Raw genomic sequence first — 18745 nt, 5'->3', positions numbered from 1 at the left:
GACATCTCTTCCTGAGAGCCAAGTTCCTTTAACTGGCACCAGGCTTCAGCCTTTCTCTTCCCTGAGCATTGGATTCCTGGAGAAGTCTTAATTCTTTGGGCTTCATTGTTTCACTAGGCTGACAGTAGACAAGAGGCCCACAAGTGTCTTTTTAGAATTTCTCCTCTTCTGCCAGAGGTTGCATAGCACTGAAAACAACACCCATCCCACCTGTTAAAGGAATGTGACTAAGTAAGTGGGTGGCCGAAGCATGGTTTTGCACCTAGATTGTCAAGACACCACATAGGGAAGCCTCTGTTCCAGCTGAGAGACATAGGAGGACCACGTTGCACTGTGGAGGATGGACTGGATCTAGGCCACTCTTGCATGGAGATAGAGCCTTGCGTCTCCTGGGTGGAACACTCTCGAGCAGACCTCTCCCAGGATGTGAGGAAAGAGACTGTAGGTAGGAACTAGTTCCTCTGTAAGTATGTAATTAAGTCTAGGAGAAATCACCAGTGGGTGCATGCTGAGACTAGCCAAGGAGGGAGGAAGGCCTGCAGAGATCAGAGCCCAGGCCCATGAGGCATTTCTGTACGGCAGGCCGTCTATGCCAGTGCCTGACAGCAGGGCCAGGCTTACGCCTAAAGGAGGTTTCACCTAACAGGATGAAAGAGAGTTACCACAGGAAAATGCTACCACTCCTCAGAGCTTGCTGTGGGCGATAAGCAAGTGTCTCTTGTGGCTAATGAGACAAGTGGTGGCTGGGAGTCCCTAGAGAGCTTCCAGATGGGACTCGTCAGAAAGACTAAGAGGTCAGGGAAGTCAGGGAACTGGAGGTTCACATCAATGAGCAGCTAAACAATAATCAGTCATTTAGAGTGCTGAAGCCTCCATCCAAGTTCAGGCAAAGAAGGGGGTTCCCGGGAGGAGCCATGTTCTAAGGGTCCTGGGGACTACGCCTACTCCACACGCATCATGTGCACATTTTCCACTTGTCTACAGCTTTAAAAACCAGAAACAGCACAAACTGTGCTCCTGTGTTGTGTGCCATTCCAATTATCTGTTGAACTAAAGGGGTACTGGAAAGTCCCAATTTGTCCCCTGCCAATCAGAAATGGGGTGTACAGCAGGGTCAGGCTTGTGAGCCTCAGCCTGGAATCCAGCCAGTTACATTACTTCTAGCTGTGAGGGTCAGAACTGAATGGGAAGATACCCAGTCTGTGACACAAAGATAAAAGTGCCTTACATGAACCAGACTGCACCAAGCTCAGTGGGCTGGGCATGGCCTGAATCTTACCCCTGTCCTTGGTACTCTTCTCTGTTGCAGCCATGAGAGATTTCACTGTGGGTTGCAGAACCCGTGTTTGCAAAGACAACAACCGTGACACATAGGTGTCTTAAAAAGACTGCAGGAGAAAGTCCAAGCTCAAAGCCCTTTGTATACGTTCACAAGTACACAGTCCTTACTTTAATTCAGCTGGGAGAAGATATTAAACCATGGCACAAGCTGGGCTTGGGAGGACCTGTCCTCTTCTCAGCACAAGATAACATTTAAGATTTAACATTTAACATTTAGGCCATGTTAAGATTTAGCATGGCTAAAGTCATGTAAAAATGTTGAAAGCAAACAACAACAAAAATGCCCGACGTCATGGAGGAAGCTGGCAGGGAAAGGCTTTTAAACACTCTTGGAATCAAATATTTTCAATTCTATACGCCATGCACTTGGGGTCCTCAAGTTCTCAAGAATTCTGCACAGCAGGGAGACTGTGGGAAAACTGACAAAGACTTCACTGGAAACTTGCACCCTACAGGGAATGGTCAAGAAGAATAAGCAAAGCTACACTCAATCCCAGGACAATATTAAAAAGAGATCTCCATGCCTCTGGTCTTCATCTACTGGGGGAGTTAAGTAATGTCCAAACTGACACATGTTATTAGAAAAGCTTATTTTCTGGCCCCAGCCCTTTCTAAAGGTGGGTTTGTTATAGCTGGGCACGGCATCTGTCCAAAATGAAAATGCCACATTCAGAAATCAAGCACATGAAGGGTCTTACCCGCCCAGAAGCTCAGGAAGACACACACACACACACACACACACACACACACAGAGAGAGAGAGAGAGAGAGAGAGAGAGAGAGAGAGAGAGAGAGAGAGAGAGAGAGAGAGCATCCCAGCCACCTCTCCCACATACACATAATACACATAAATGTACACACACTCTTCCAGCCCTCCATTCCCTCCTACACACACACACACACACACACACACACACACACTCCCATAGGTGAGCACAGGTTAAGGGTAGCTAAGAGTCACTAAGGGGCTCCAAAGACAAAGTCCCACCCTTTCTACACCCATAGCCAGTAATCAACGGAGGGCATCACTCTGTGAGTGAAGAGCAGGTCTGCCTACCTGCCTGGCCAGCCCACTTGACCTCAGAGAACAGCACTTGGACACATCACTGTCAACCACTTCTTTAGAACGTCTGTCACACAAAATACGAACTCTGTGCTCCTACCCCCTCCCACCCCATCTCATTTTCTGCTTGTGCCCTTGACTCTACGGACCACATCCAGAACCTCACCTAATATCTCTATAGTATTTGTTCTTTTACAGCTCAACTTAGCAAAAGGTCCTCACACATCTTGAAGGATATGTCAGTATTTCCTTCATTTATGAGGTCAAGTAATAGTCTATGTCCATACTGACGTATTCACGCAGCTTGGACCACTTTTCCCTTTTGTCTATGGTGAATGACATGATGCTGAGCAGGATGTACAAGCACTAGTAACATTCACCCCAGTGACTAATAGGACTGCATTTCACCTGCCCACTTCCTAAAGCTGCTCTTTTGGCAATATGAAGACCTTAGAAGCTGGACTCCTTTCCTTCTCAGCTGTCAGGACAGCGCCTAGCACTACTCCGCTGCCCCTCAGACTTGGCAGCTTCAGAAAAAAAAAAAAAACACAAGCTGCCCACCTCCCCAGAAGTACACTCCTCATCTGTCACGGACAGAGGCAGTGCTCGCTGTTGGAGCAGGCACTTCCCAAGGAAGTGTCAGGAAAGTTGGGCCCTCTGCTCTATAGGTCTCAGTTTCTACCCTGTGAAAGTGGCTACAGAGTCATCTACCTCTGTCCTTACCAACTGCACGGGCTGCGTCCGCTTCTATATTCCAATGTCTGCCACAGGTTTCAGTTCCTTCTGCTACTGTAGTGTCTTCCAGAGAGTTCTCTGAATTCACCAAGTGGGTAGCATGGACACATGACTTCTGTATTAGCAAGGGTTGTAAGGATAAGACCTTCCTTGGGTTGACGGCATAACACGACAGTAATCAATGTGGATGCATCTGGCCAATTTTAAACAGAATACCTTGGACCCACCTAGTCCACCCCAACCTGTCAACTTGAATGTGCACCTGGGAAGTTGGAAAAACAACCAGGCCCCTAAGGCATCTGTCACTCATGCCTGTGGGAAAAGAAAGCAAGCTATTTATCTAGCCAAGAAAGAAAAATAAATAAATCTGATTCTACAAGATCCTAACCCTAATGACAGTCAAGCAAGAGGGATATACAAGCCTGGCTTGTTCAGAGCCTGACCCATGATAGCTATGGAAACAAAGCTGTAACCAACCAGATGAATTTCAAGTTCCATGAAGAGAAATATTGGCACTAAAGTATGCATAGTAAGTTTATAGAAGTATATAAATACAAGCTATCCTTGCTGTGAAGGTGACAAAGATAAATGAGGCTGAGGGATGGTAGCACTCTCCTCTTACCTGAGATTCCCTCCAGACTGTCTGCTAAACATGCCCTGTACATCAAACTTGAAAATAAAAGAAGTATAGATCTGCAAATTCTAGTCTTTCACATGCAGGGGTGAGGAATACACAGAGACTGGGAAGGAAGAAACTAGCCTAAATTCAGGATGGTCACCACTGTGGGCGGGAAGCAAGGACAAAGGACAGGACCATTGTCTATGTCACAGCCTAAAAAAATATGTTCTTGTCACAAAGACACTTGCATACCAAAGTTTCTACGGCAGTATTCACTATAGCTAAGTCATGAAACCAACCTAGATGTCCAACAACAGAGGGATGCATAAAAAAAATGTGGTTTAGATATACATGGAATTACTTTCAGCCATTAAGAAAAATGAAGCCATATCAATTATGGGGAAATGAACACAAATAGACAGAATCTCATTAAGCCAGACTCAGAAGAATAAATATTTCCTATTTCTCTAATTTGTGGTTCCTAGATTTTTATATAGATACAGAATCACATATGTATAATATGACATACAAGCATAAGCTAAACTGTTAGAATAGTTTAGGGGTCCAAGGTAACAGGAGGGAGGAGATTCTTATTTTTTAAAGTTTTTCTTTTTTTTGTTTTACTTTTGCTTTATTTATGTGTGTGCAGCTATCCTTGGGGCCATATGAGGGTGTCAGATCCCCTGGAGCTATGGTTACAGGAAGTTGTGAGCTGTTCAGTTTGAGTGCTAGGGATCAAACTTTGGTCCTCTGCCAACAGCAAGCACTCTCAACTGCTGAGCCAGCTCTCTAGCCCAAATCCATATTCTTTTTATGTATACAGAAGTACACTTTGAAGACTTGTAACGAAAGGCACTGATAGGGTCCCTTTTCTTCTCATAAGAAGACTTTCCCATCTGATGGCCATGGGAACCACAGTGGCAAGGATGTCCCACTACCCTTATGGGGAAGGTTTCTGAGTTTGGAAGATAAGCTGACATTAGGCAGATAAGTCATTTTTATTATGGGGCACATTTAGGGTCCAAGGATATAAAATGGATAGTATTAATGATAATAATCATTAGTAATAAAGTAGTAAATACAAGACAGTAATGTGAATACAACAGACTAAAGTTAATCTTTGATATTTCTTGGACTCAGTATTCAGGTTTCCTTAGACTTTCTGGTCAGTCTCATGTGTGCTTCTGGCTTATAAACTCTGAGCAATAGGACTAATTTTATTCCACATTACTGGCTCAAAAAACTGCCTTGCATGGCTGACTACACACACACACCACACACACGCACACACACACATGCATGTACACACACATGCACAAACACACACATATAAACACATGCACACGCGCACACACACATGCACAAACTCACACACATGCATGTACACACACACGCACACACACAAGCTTTAGAATTCGGCCTTTTAGAGTAAACACTCAAATGCTTTCAACACATTTGTAGCTGGGCAGCAATCACCACCGACAAACCCTCTGCTTCTTGGGAACCACTCCAGTGCCCACCAGGTCATTCCACACCCACGTCATGGCATCTCTTATCTGTTGTGGGCATTTCAGATAAATGGAATCAAACAACACGGGGATGCATGTGACGGCATGACATTTGTTTTCTTTTGAGGCAAGGTCTTTCAGAGCCCAGTTTAGCTTGGAATTTACTATGTAGGTGAGGATGACCTTGAACTTCTGATCTTCCTGTTCCTACTTTCTGAGTATTAGGATTACAGGTATGCACTACCATACCTAATTTATATGCTAGGGATCAAACGCAGGGCTTCATGCATGCTAGGCAAACATGTTCCCTATTGAACTATATCTGCAGCCCCCAGTAACATGTTTTCCAGGCTCACTGATGCTATGCACATATGTTTGTGCTTCTGTCCGTCTCACTGCTGAATGATATTCTCTTATGTGCAGACTTTAAAAAAAAATCCATTTATCCAATGATAGGCTGACCATTTCTCCCCAGAATAATGGTTCTGTATTTTTAGTAATTCTGAAGCAAAGCACTCAGCTCACCTCCAGCTTGGCATTCACTCAGCATGCAGGGAAAGATGGCATAGTTCAAACACCCAGCTCACCTTCTCCTGGTTTGACTTGACCACACTGGAGACTTCTCTAACTGTCAGCTGCAAGGACTGGGGCTGTGGGTTCGGCTGGAAAGAGAGATGCAGTGGGCCCTGGAAGAGAGAAGCTATGTGAGGAGAAATGCATAAATGAACCCTGGGTTTTATTTATTTTCAAATATACACTTGCTACAAAATTAAAAAAAAAAAAACAACAACCTGTAACAGAGCATCCTAGCGATGGTTAAATATCAGTAGGTTTACACCCTTGAGAACCAGCCAATGTTGGACTTGCCCAGCACTTGCGCAAGCAGGACCCTGTGATGAGGGAGGGAAGGATGGAGAGGACAAGTGACTCAAAGACACCACAATGAAGCATCATGCTGAGTCCTAAGACTCAGGATGGGGGAAAAGTGCAGCCCCAGGGGAGGCTGTGAGTCAGCTGTCTCCTCCTTACTAAGGAAGAGCTCTTCTCCTGCGTTATGAGGTCGTAGAGGCACTGCCTGCCGCTTGAGGTGCCATCTCCCTTCTCCTCTTGCACTGCTGGGCAGAAACCCCGGGCCTGGTATCTCTCTGGGATGTGAAATAACACAGAATACTGCTGGCTGTGTCCCCAGCCCCTGCAGCGCCATGCATTCTCCATTTCTTTTTGGGTATGTATGTTTATTATGTGTGTATGTAAACATCTGTGTATGTGAATGCACGCACATTCCGGTCACAGTCCGAATCGTCAGTCCTAACCTTTGCCCATCCTTGTTTGAGACGGTCTACATGCACCAGGCTGACTGCTAATAAACTTCCGGATATTCTCCTGCCTCTTATCTGCCTCTTATCTCACTCCAAGATTATAAAGGCACATACTACCGCACGTGATTTTTTTTTTTTTTTTTTTTTTTTTTTGGTTTTTCGAGACAGGGTTTCTCTGTGGCTTTGGAGCCTGTCCTGGAACTAGCTCTTGTAGACCAGCCTGGTCTGGTCTCGAACTCACAGAGATCCGCCTGCCTCTGCCTCCCGAATGCTGGGATTAAAGGCGTGCGCCACCACCGCCCGGCTGCACGTGATTTTTATATGGGTTTTGGGGACTCAAACTCAGATCCTTATGCTTGTACAGCAAGCGGTTTATTCACTGAGCCAACTGTCCTTTTCTCTGGGGTGGAGGAGTCTTGCAAGTTAAAAATTTCCAAGTGAGGGCTGGGGTTATAGCTCAGCTGGCAAAGTTCTTATCCAGCAGACATGAAGCTTTAGATTCTACTGTCACAGTGCTACATCTCTGAAATCCTAGCACAAAAGAGCTGGAGGCAGAAAGACCCAAAGTTCAAGGACATTCTTGGCTATATATTCAGTTTAATGGCAGCCTGAGCTACATGAGACCCTGTTTTGTTTTTGTTTTAAAGATTTATTTATTAATCATATATACAGCATTTTCCCTACATATATGCTGTAGACCAGAAGAGGGCACCAGATCTCATTACAGATGGTTGTGAGCCACCATGTGAGTTGCTGGGAATTGAACTCAGGACCTCTGGAAGAGCAGGGAGTGCTCTTAACCACTGAGCCATCTCTTCAAATCCTTTTCAAATGTTTTTTCAAATCCCCAAAACACACAGCTTATCATCCCCTGGTTTGACTGTATGTATGTATGTATGTATGTATGTATGTATATAGTGTGTGTATATGTGTGTATGTGTATATATATATAGTCAATGTGAGTATAAGGCAGTAAAATCAATACTTTATAAAAATAAATATGGGTTTGGACAGCAAGCCAAGGACTATCCTCTTTAAAATGAGATTTCTGGAAAGTCCCAGCTTACATACCAAGATACTCTTAGATTGAAACCTTCTTTACCTTCTCCTGTTAGATAGCCTTTCCTGTTTAAAGTTCTGACTGAGGGGCAAGAAGCTGCTGCCCTATGTGTGTCCTGTAAGTCAGGACTCCACGGCAGTGAGCTAGTTATCTATATGGGTATGAGGAAAGACAGGAGACAGAACTGTTTTGTAAGGGGATCAAAGGTGCTCGGGCAGGCCAGGTGCAGAAGAGCAGTGGCATAACTCTCTCTCTATTTCTTAAGAATTCCCAGAGATCGGGGGCTGGAGAGATGGCTCAGTGGTTAAGAGCACTGACTGCTCTTCCAGAGGACCCAGGTTCAATTCCCAGCACCCACATGGCAGCTCACAACTGTCTAAAGATGGGTTGCAGGGGATCTGACACCTTCACACCAATGCACATAAAATAAAAGGAAAAAAAAAAGAATTCCCAGAGATCAAAGTCAAGCATAAAATACATAGTTCATTTTTATTTAGGATTTGGAACCCTACCCTGTGCTAACAGCACCTACCTCACTCCTTAAGCATCATGAGAAGTGGTAAAATCTACATTGGAGGAGGGACGAAGTGACCATCTCCATCCAGGCTGTGCTGGCTGAGTCTGGGGTTTGAACTGGCTTTGGTGGGAGCAGGTGGCTAAGGACCCTATGAGCTTGCTGAAACCACTGCACTATGAGCTGACCTTGTGGCACAGAGGCCAGTGCCAAGCAGGTGCCATTAGCAGGGTGCTGAGATGCTGAGGTAAGCCAGCAGAACAGAGCATCCCAGAGAAGCTGAGAAACATAGGGATGCCTTCCTTCCACCTGGACACAGACGCTGCCCCAGAGCCACAGCAGGGCAGGTAGAGTGGATACTCCTTCTTGTGGTGCCTTCTGGGCAAAACCTTGAAAAATATCTTTAATGTCAAGGTATGCCCTTATAAAGGACATACACTGTAAGCTAAAACAAGGATGGGGAAGACTATCTTTCTACCTATAATCCACCCAACTCCTGTGGACTCTGTAGTAGAGTGAGCCCACAGCTTTCAACCAATTCCTGCACTGCTGACGTTCTGCCCAAGACTAGCAACACTAGTCCACAGTCATCTGCCCTGACGAAAGACTCTGAACACACATGAGAAAAACCTCATGTAGAAACTACCAGAAAACACACATTCACACACATACTCTTACAAACACATATATTGACACAACAAACAAAACAATTGAGAAGTGAGGCGGGTGACCCTGGACCCTGACCCATGCTACAGAGCCTCTTTGATTAAAACTGTGGCTCTGGGCAATGAGGGGAAAATCCAGAACAGACTGATTGAAGTCACGGGGCCACAAGTGGAAAACGCCACACCATAAAGCTTTGTTTCAAGTACAGGACTGTTTAAAATCTGTGTCAAATTACCTTCAGTATTTGCTGGCCCGGACACCATGCACACTCTTTAAAGTACATATGAAACAGAAGAGAAGTTCATATTTAGGCTCAGATCCCATCCCCAAGTTATCTAAGTATGCATATGAAAATATTTCAGAATCAGACATCGGGAACACGTCTAGTCCAAGAAATTCAAATAGGAATACTGCATGTGGCAACAGTAACATCCCAAGGCCCTGGGAAGAGGGGTGGTTAATTTTAATATTTAGCGCATTTGGAGAAGTCCTCCATGTGAGTTCCAGGGGTTGAACTCTGGGCATCATGCTTGGTGGTAAGCATCTTCACCCTTGAGTCTTCTCTCCAGTTTGATTTTTTTCCTCAGTATTTTATTTTCATATATATAGTGTGGGAGGGTATTGCATGCCTCAGAATGCATGTGGAGGTCAGAGGACAACCTGAAAGGGTTAATTCTCTACCACAAAGTGGGTTCCAGTGACTGAACTCAAGTCAGCAGGCTTAGCTACAAGCACATTTAAACCAAGAAGTGGAAGAAACTAGATAGAAAAACAAACACTCACAAGGAAGCCTAACATGACACACGAACCACATAACCACTCAAAGTGAGTAGGAGGATGGATATTAAGAACATTCAGAAGACCATCCTGACTGTGTACAGAGCCTGTAATCCAGCACAGGTGTTTCTACAGGGGTAGCAATGGGTGGGTGACCAATATGATCACATAACTGACCAAGCAAAACAAAAAACAAAACAAAACAAAAAACCCTAAAAGTGAAGAAGGGACTGATATCTCAGAGAGGAAAGCACCTGCTGTGCAAACAGTACTGGGATTGCATCCCTAGTGCCTAAGCGGTCAGGTGTATTAACGCTTGCTCGCAATCCTAGTAGGAGAGGTTGGGCTAGCAGATACAGAAAGATACTGAAGGCTGACAATCCGTTCTAGGCCAATGATAGATTCTGTCTCAAAAAACAAGGTAGATGGCATCTGAAGAGTGACAGCTGAGATTCTCCATTGGCACACACAAACATACACATGAGGGACTCATACATCCACACAACAAAAGAGAGGAGACTAAGATGAACCCTGCTGCTGAACTAAAAAGAAGAGTACTGATATGCACTCAAGACTTAGAAGTCAAATACTGATAGACATAAAAAAAACACACGTTTTTATGCCCACAGCTCTGCTGAAGCTCTGTCCACTGGAAAGGTCTAAAATACTCAGAGCTGAGCAGTGGTATGCATACCCAAACTCTACATCCTCAACTCTAAATCCTTTTCCAATAAATGGAACTGAAATTTCCAGGGTCAGAGGAAGAGAAAATACAAGATGAGCAAAACACACACACACACACACACACACACACACACACACACACACACACACATGGCCTTGTGAAACCATAAAGCAAGAAAAGAAACACAAGTGTGGACTGATGAAGAACACAGCTGTCTAGAAAAAAAAAACACAGCAGCAATTTAGGCAGCAGAGTAACAGTAATGGTACAGGGTTAGGACCCATAGAACAATATAAAGAACAAACAGAATACAAGTCCACAGTAATGTATACAAACAGTTAAATATACATGGAGGAGTGGCCATTGCCTCTCTCAGTAGAGGTTCAGTTAATAACATAAAGGAAGAAATAGCAAATCACTATTAAGGAAACACCATAGAGGCAATTGTTGCTGGTAAGCCACACTAAGAACACTAAATTGAGAGCAGAAACATCCATCTCCCAAGTCATGGTAACTACAACCACATGTGGAGACATAAGGCACAAAAGCATCTCACAGGACCCACCTTCCCAGTGAAAGTTACACCAATACCATGAACTCCTCAGTACTAAACAGTCATCGGGTACTGTTTCTGTATGTACAGCCTCAACACAACAGCAGGGAAAAGCAGACAAATACTCAGCAAAATAACAGTCAACAATACTCCATTTTATCAAGTTCATAAATAACAAGATAGAATGAGAAACCATTACAGACTGTGGGAGACTAAGAAGTACCAATTAATGGTCATAGGAGACCCACAGCGACCTTGAGCAATAAGATGATGCACAGAGGAAGCTGCTGAGATTAAGGAATACTATGTTTTCTTATTAAAGGGATTGTGATAATGTTAATGTCTTGTACTGTTACAATGTTAAGTTCACTTTGTTTTTCGTTGCAGCTACAGTAGTTCCAGTTGGTAACCAGGTTAACACCTTGTTCTATACAAAGTTAATTTTATTGCATGTTTGGTTGTAGTTATACTGTTAACCCCTTATTCTAACTAAATTTCTCCAGTTTTAAGTTATAACAACCCTGTACCAACAGTAATTCTGCTCTAATCATTGACTGATAGTTATGGGAGGCTGGGTGAGAAACACATAGAATCTCAATTATTTTTCCAACTTTTCTACAAATCCAAAAGCAAGTCAAACAGCTCTCAAGTGAGAGCTTACAAAAGAGCAGCCCTGACCCTCGATACACCAGGCATTGTTCATACAAGCTCACGGATCTCTATGCCACTCCCTTGTGCAGAAATAAAGAGAAACCAGACTTGTCCAAGATCACATAGCTAGTGAGTACAGAGTTGGGGCTCAAACTCCAACAGTGGCTCACACCTATCTTCCATATGGCTGAGGAGTCCTCTTCCCTCCTCAGCCACCAGAAGGGGGTTGGAGTTAGCTTTGGCTGATTTTGGTTGGTGTGGATAAGACACCCACTCTTTCCTGAACTCCTGTCTTTTGGGAGCACAGCCGAGTACAAAGAGCAGCTCCACTGGCACTTGTCCTGGGCTTCACACGGGAGATCTGCACAGTCACGGGCTAGCTTCCTTTCCATTTCTGTTCTTCAGAATGCTACAACAGAGCACATTAAACAGCCTGTTGTTCTTCTTGGGGCCTTTTGGCTCCCAAGTCTGAGGTCTGCATCCAGACATCATGGTGACTGTCTTCTCCTTCTACCATGCCTGCTATTACACCATTTGTGCACAGGGCTTGCCCCCAGATACTTCTGAGCTAGGCATGAAGTCCACCTCTGTGTGGACAAACCCAAGCTCTGCCTAGGCTCACAATGCAGAGAGCAGTTGGAGGCACAAGTGACCAAGGGAGAATAAGTGCAGACTGCGGAGTGTGTGGGGTGGGGCAGCATCCTTACAGAAGAGGACTCAGGCACTTCTGCGATTTCAAGAAGTTAAGTAAGGAGAAAAGAGATGCACACATAAGGAACTCTGGGATGCCCTGTGAGAAGGCCCTTGAACTGGGAAGAAGTCTGATTGTCTGAGTTTAAAAAAAGAGAGTGTACACTGGGGTGCAGGGGCAAGGCAGAGTTCACAGAGTTGCCCCAAGCCCATTTTTCTTCTCAGTGGAAAGAACAAGATAACTCAGGGCCCTTACTTGGAGTGACTGTCAGAGTCTCAGTATCAGCCTTGCTTTGCACAGCTTCTGCCATCGGTTTTTGTAAGTACAACTTGAAAGTCCTTAGGGGATGGGAAGACTGCAGTTACTGGCTATTATTTACATGCAAGTGACAGAATCTCAGAGAAGTCAGTGCTATTCAGAACATGTTCTAAGTTCATACTGACTGCCCATCCTCTAAAGACTAAACTGACATCTTACTCACTTGTGTTAGAGCATTCCTTGGAAGAAATCATGGATTGAAGGATTACAGAAATGAACATATCTGAGGATCTTTCTAATCTAGAGTCACTGCCAGTTGAGGGCAGGAAGGAAACACTGGAGAAGCCCAAAACACCAGCAGCAGAGCATGGGCTCTGAGACCAGCATGTGCTACACAGAGCATCAGGGTAGAAGGGAAGCACCGCAGCCACCTGCCACCAGCACGATAGCATCGCAAGCCAGGGCTGTGAAACAGCAACCGTAGGTAATCTTGTGTGGTGTAGGGGAATGGGTCATCACTGGTGTAACTGATTATTACCACACGCCAAAGTGTTCATGTGACTGAAGGTCAGCCACTGCGTTACCCTGAGCAGCTACCTTCAGATAATACAAGACTTCCTGGGTCCTCTGGCTCCATCATCCCTATCAACAGTGTGGGTTTTTGTAATATCAGACTTGGTGGAGAAGCGAGACTTAACATTAAAACCACCAACTGGACGTGTTGCTGGGCACAGCAAAACTCTGGCTGACAGATGGCTTAGAGACAGGTGTGCACAGTGGCTTCTCACCCAAGGGGAGGAAATTACTTCCTATTCTCTACACTTCAGCTAACCCAAGTCCTTCTTGTGAATGTGGCACTGTGATACAGAACAGGCAAGGGTATTTCCAATGACTCCCATAATCCCTACACACTGGAAAACTGCTGACCAGCTTCTGGGACATGATAGCTTCCCCTCTTTCCCCACCCAACTAATCACCCTATAAACTATTTCTGGGTTGGAACTCACCCAGCTACACTTATAAGAGCACAAAGAAGCCACCACGAGTCACGGCTTAGTCCTTGTATCACAGAAATTCAGCTCTGTCACTCAGGTCCTCCTCACTGCACCTCATTCAGAAGAAACAGTTGGGGCTCAGGGATGAGTTCGTTTCCCACAAGGCATGGCAGTAGGTGAGACAGGACCATGAAGAAGCCAGACCAGGGTCCAGGCTGACCTTGAGCTAGCCTGGCTTCAGCTCCTTACTTCTGGGGGCGGGAGGGGAGGGGCAGAAAAGTTTAGAGTTCCTCTCCATTTTAAAACAATTATGACGAGGTTAGGATGATAGCTTAGTAAGAAAATGCTTGCTCTGTAAGCACGTGGATCTGAGTTCGGTTCCTAGAACCCAGGGAACTAGTTAGGTGTGGAGGACGGGGGTGGCTGTGATCCCAGCACTGTAGAGATGGAGACAGGTGGATTCTTGGGGCTTGCTGGCCAGCCAGCCTAACTAAATCAGTGATCTCCAAGCCAATCAGAGACTCTGTCTCAAAAAAAAAAAAAAACAAAGTAAATAGTGTTTTTGAGGTGATCTTCTGGTCACCACATAACACATGCAAGTGCATGTGTAACTGCACACACATGACACACACACATACAAATCTAGGGTAAAACCTAGAATGGGACAGGTTACTGTTCCTTCCCACTTGGTAGAAAGTTTCCCTTGTCATAGAAGATGCTGGACATGATCAAATATTAGTAGTGTCTCTCCATTCCACTCCACCAATGACAGATCAAGTATTGGTTGACGTCCAAATATGAATTGTCACTCTGGCTAGGGCAAAGAGATTTCAGGACAGAGTAGGGGTAGGGGACCTCTAAACTGTGGCTGCCTAAAGCAGTCTGGGAATGTCAGCCCTAATCAGGGATTAGTGGCATTCAAAGGCAGGGGAGAGCAGGGAGAAACTCCAGCAGGGCTGGCCGCTGGGGTCAGGCTCTTACCAGTATAAATGCCAGCATCTGTTCCCTGCGTAATGTAACTGTAACAACAGCAAAAGCCCAAGACACTGGGGTGTGGTAGAGAGGTAAATGACTGGGTTCCTATCTGCCACAAAACCCTCCATTTGAATTCAATCAAGCAGCATTCCCCAGCAACTGCCAATCAGCTAGAACAAAGACTGTGCCAAAAGATACTCCAATACCAATTCCTGTGCAAAAGTGCACACAAAACCCCAGCAGGAGCCACCAGTTACTTTAAGCTTGAACCTAATACAGAACTGGCACTTTTAGGCAGGGGCTCTCTTTGGATAAATGGCTAAATTTGGCAAAGAGTAGAGAGGAGACAGGACCATGCAAACAAGCCAGTGTCTTTCAAGCCCTCACCACCAATGTCCTCCCCAACCACAAAGGCCAGGGTTACAGGTGAGAGGCTTTCACCTGCCATTAATTCCACGGGAGTTCACTTGCCCAACCAAGCCCTGTGCTAAGGAGAGGCTTCCTCTCCTTTCTAGTCAGTCCTCCAGGCACAAAGAACCCTGAGAACATGATCATATCTTACGAAGCCAACCAAGAAATGACAGGAAATGAAACATCCAAAATTCACAGAGGGGAGGGTCACTGACTCTGGGCCACTAGTGCCCGCCTCCATTAACCAGAACACCCAATAGCACCCTACAGAGAAAGAGGACAAGACTGGCATCAGCTCAGGCAACTCAGTGTTCTTGCTGAAGCTAGGCTTCTGACACCAAATCAAATGGGGGTCAGTGACAGCAGCTTCACGGTAGGATGGTGTTTACGCACAGCTTGCATGCTGACCCTGGGTAAAGGTCCAGCTCCGATGACTGGGCACCTGTTCTAGGTATCAAGAAGATGTCAACTAAGTTTGTAGCCTTTGTATCCAAAAATCTTTTTCCAAGAGTCTAGAGCAAAGTCTCTTGTACTGTTGAATTTGTGCTAATTTATACTTAAAACTTTTTCCCTTTTTCTTCCTTTTTTCCTTCTTTTTTTGTTTTTTGGGTTTTTTTTGTTTGTTTGTTTTTTGTTCCATGGCCACATGCACCAAGGCCATGACACAAAATCTTGGCTCAGGGCCCACTGTGAAATATTCTGAAAGTGGACAGGCTCAGCCACGACAGTGACTAAACACTATAGTATTCACTGTGTCTAAGTATCCACTGGACTGCACAGCAGGTGTGGGTGCCTGTGTACCTAAAGTCGAGGGACAGATGCAGTGCTGACAAGTGCCAGCTCTGTCCCACCAAACTCCTAATTTCCTTGTGGAATGCCTCCAAATTGTAGACGCCAGGAACTTGACACTAACATCTCTTAAAAGTAAAAATAAGTCAGCAAGCAATTAATAACGAAAGAAACAACCACAAGAGTGTGAGGCACAGAGCTAGGTAATAAGCCCACGGTGAGAGGTCAGCACATTTTGGGTCCACGTCCTGGGTCCAACAACCAGAGACTATGCAACTCTAACCTTCCAGACATCAGTTTCCCCAGTTGTATGATGGTGAAGATGCCATGCTGATTTGGGAGTGGAATAAGCACTTACAGTCCCCAGGGCCACAAATGGCAAGCAGTGAGCTCTCAACAAATGGTCACTATTCTGTGATATGCTCAGAAATACAAGCCCTTTAGAATCGAGAAGCTCTAGGCATAGTACAACAAATTCAACATGGAAGCATATTTGGATCACAGTTATTCATTTATCAGGTTCAAAATCAATAAATGACCACCCAGAATCCACTAGGGACCAGCTGGGTGGGCTCAGGTCCTCTGGGCAATTCTCCCACAAACTGCCCACACTAGGGAGCCACTGATGTTCAGTGTATCAAACAGTCACGTTGTTGAGTCCCCTTTGCTGGTGTTGCACTCTCCCTGGTCCTAACTTCAGGGATGGAATGCCTTTCCTTGGGTGCCGGGTCAGGAGCTGTGCCGGCCTCCAATCGACTGGGCTCTTTCTGATGCCCCCCTCAAACTTAAACACCACGCCCTCCTAGGAACTCACCCCTCTCCTTTGGGCCTCGTAGTTCAGGGCGGTCACCCAGGCCGTTTGCCACTGGCTCTCCCAGCTATCCAGTGTCAGTATCCAGGACAGGAGCGTGTCTGACTCCCGGCGCCGTCGCTCGTCCGGCTCCGCCCGCCGCCGGGGCGGGGGTCGCGCCCTGGCCAGCGTCCATTGCGCCAAGTACAGGCCCACCGTGCCCAGGGCCGCGACGAAGAGGGACACCAGGATGAGCCACTGTACCTCGCCGAGCCACGAGCCCATGCTGACGGCGCATACCCGGCGCGCGCGCCCCGACTTCCCCGAGCAGCCGTGGCCCCGGGGCGCGAAGGGAACGAGTGGCGACTCAGGACATCCGCCGGGGCGCAGGGGCGTGGGGTTCGGGGGCTGAGAGGCAGAGACCGCGAGGAGGGCGGCAGGAACTGGTCTGGGTGCCGAATAGAGCACTGCGCACCTGGAACTGGAATGCAGGACAGAGGCGGCCTCTCCCAAAGCGCGGCTGGGAAGTGCTGGGAAGTGCCGGACCAGGCGCTTCCTCTTTGCTCCCAGCCCCGGGCGCCGGGCCCGCTGCCTGCAGTAGCCGCAGGAGGTCGGGCCTGGGGGCGGGCAGAAGCAGAGTCTCCCTTCACAGCTCCGCCCCTTAAAGGTCCCGTGCGCCTGCTCAGGCTAAGCGCTCAGGGCCTCTCCCACCACAACCCTGAGTGGTAGCAAGATGGTGATCTCCTGGGGAGCTGCGTTTGGCGCCTTCAACCGCAAGGGCTACTGCCAAGCGCTCTGGCTGGGGTCTGTGCGCGCGTGCGCGTTGGTAAGCGATGCCCCAATGAAGTGAGAATTCCAAGAATTTCGCGACCACCGGGACTGGGTTTTTGTAAGGCCAGCCAGCAAAGGCAGCATGTAGCTGTCACCCTAAAGTAGGCTTATGGGCTGCCATATGGGGCCAACGCCTGTGCTAAATCAAGATCCTGGAATGTGCTTGTCAAACCCAGGTCCTAGTTCAGGATGTGGATGGATCACTGTGTCTGTTTTGTGCATTTGTGACACACTTCTTCATGCTCAGCTTGAGAGAGGAATGTCAAGAAAGTTGTCAGAAACAGAGTGGTCAGGTTCTCTAAGATCTGACACAGCCTTATCTCTTAACATGGTTCAGCTGTGTTGTTTGCAGCTGTGTCAATGGAACTAGATTTCAAGTTGGGCAAGGTGGACCTAACATTCAGTCTTCTCTTACTATGTAGGAGTCTGCTAGCCAAAATGACTGGCTACACGGGGGTGGGGGGTGGGCGTGGAGAATTGAACCTAGAATCAGTGTCCCCTCCACCTCTATCTTTGAGGAGAAAGACCGGGTGGCAGTTGGACAGAGGGAACTTGTGGAACAGAATGGAATCCTCTGAAGGGCTGCTGGTGTTGAACGTGAGCCTTTCCTAGTTAGGATATGGGATTAAAAACTATGTAAGTTACCATAGGCTGATGCGCACTGGTGTAGTCGAAAGACTAGAGGCTCTGAACTACTCCCATTTCCCCTCTTTACACCTGGTATTTTAAGCAAAAGTAAATGAAATCTATTCTCATTTGAAGAAAGGGTCAATTATTTTCTGACCTATAGCTAGATCTACGCAATTGAGTGGTGCAGGTCTTACCAGGCACCTGAACGTCTAGACGATTTCACCCGAGCCCAAGTCCTCCTGTGTGTGTTCATGTGAGTTCACGTGCATGCTGGCTGCTGCTGTGTGGGTGGTGATGAGGAGGAGCACACATTCATCCTGTGTGACTGGTGCAACCAGTCTCATTCCTCCATTGACATGTCTCAGGGGCTACTCACCCTACTGACACAGCTACAGGCTTGTAACAAACTGCAAATTAACCACCACCTCTAGTCTGGGATGTGTCATATTTCCATATGTGTCTACAAAGAGACTTTTGATATACAGATATACAGGGTGTCAATATTTGCTTCTAGAAACAAACTGTGGGGAAATAATTTCATGGGCTTATGGGACAATGCAGGTAGTCAAAACATGCTTGCAACTAGAGCAGAAACACCTTGTAAGTTCATAAAAAGATCAGGCCCTTCTAGTTTCTGCTCTCAGTGGATCTGGGCTACTCAGTTTTCTGGCAAAAGTAATACACACCTTCCTTATCATGTCATTCCTTGCTCCCGATGAGGCCGCTGTTCTTTCCCACACCCATCTTTGACCTGGGGAGCAGAATACAGTTCTTTGTGGAGCACCTGGCCTCACTTCAGTGGTCTAGTTTTCAGTCACATTTGGCTGTGACTGTTGTTGAGTTTAACCACTGTGTGTGTGTGTGTGTGTGTGTGTGTGTACACTA

At 46.3% G+C, this 18745-nt stretch overlaps 1 protein-coding gene across 1 annotated transcript in view; it reads right to left on the bottom strand.

The window, feature by feature from the left end:
* C2cd2 (C2 calcium dependent domain containing 2) overlaps positions 1 to 16928 on the bottom strand; it is a 61108-nt gene extending 44180 nt beyond the window's left edge. The window contains exons 1-2 of the mRNA XM_038345481.1: positions 16424 to 16928; positions 5853 to 5951 (exon numbers count right to left, since the gene is read on the bottom strand). Of these exons, the coding sequence (XP_038201409.1) occupies positions 5853 to 5951; positions 16424 to 16684 (360 nt within the window). The 5' untranslated portion in view covers positions 16685 to 16928. The remainder of the gene's footprint in view (positions 1 to 5852; positions 5952 to 16423) is intronic.
* Positions 16929 to 18745: the final 1817 nt, after the last annotated feature.

Source organism: Arvicola amphibius, chromosome 10, assembly GCF_903992535.2.
Source record: "Arvicola amphibius chromosome 10, mArvAmp1.2, whole genome shotgun sequence".
Classification (NCBI taxonomy): Eukaryota; Metazoa; Chordata; class Mammalia; order Rodentia; family Cricetidae; genus Arvicola; species Arvicola amphibius.
The sequence above is the reverse complement of the archived record's forward strand: the minus strand, read 5'-3'. Positions and strand labels throughout refer to the sequence as shown.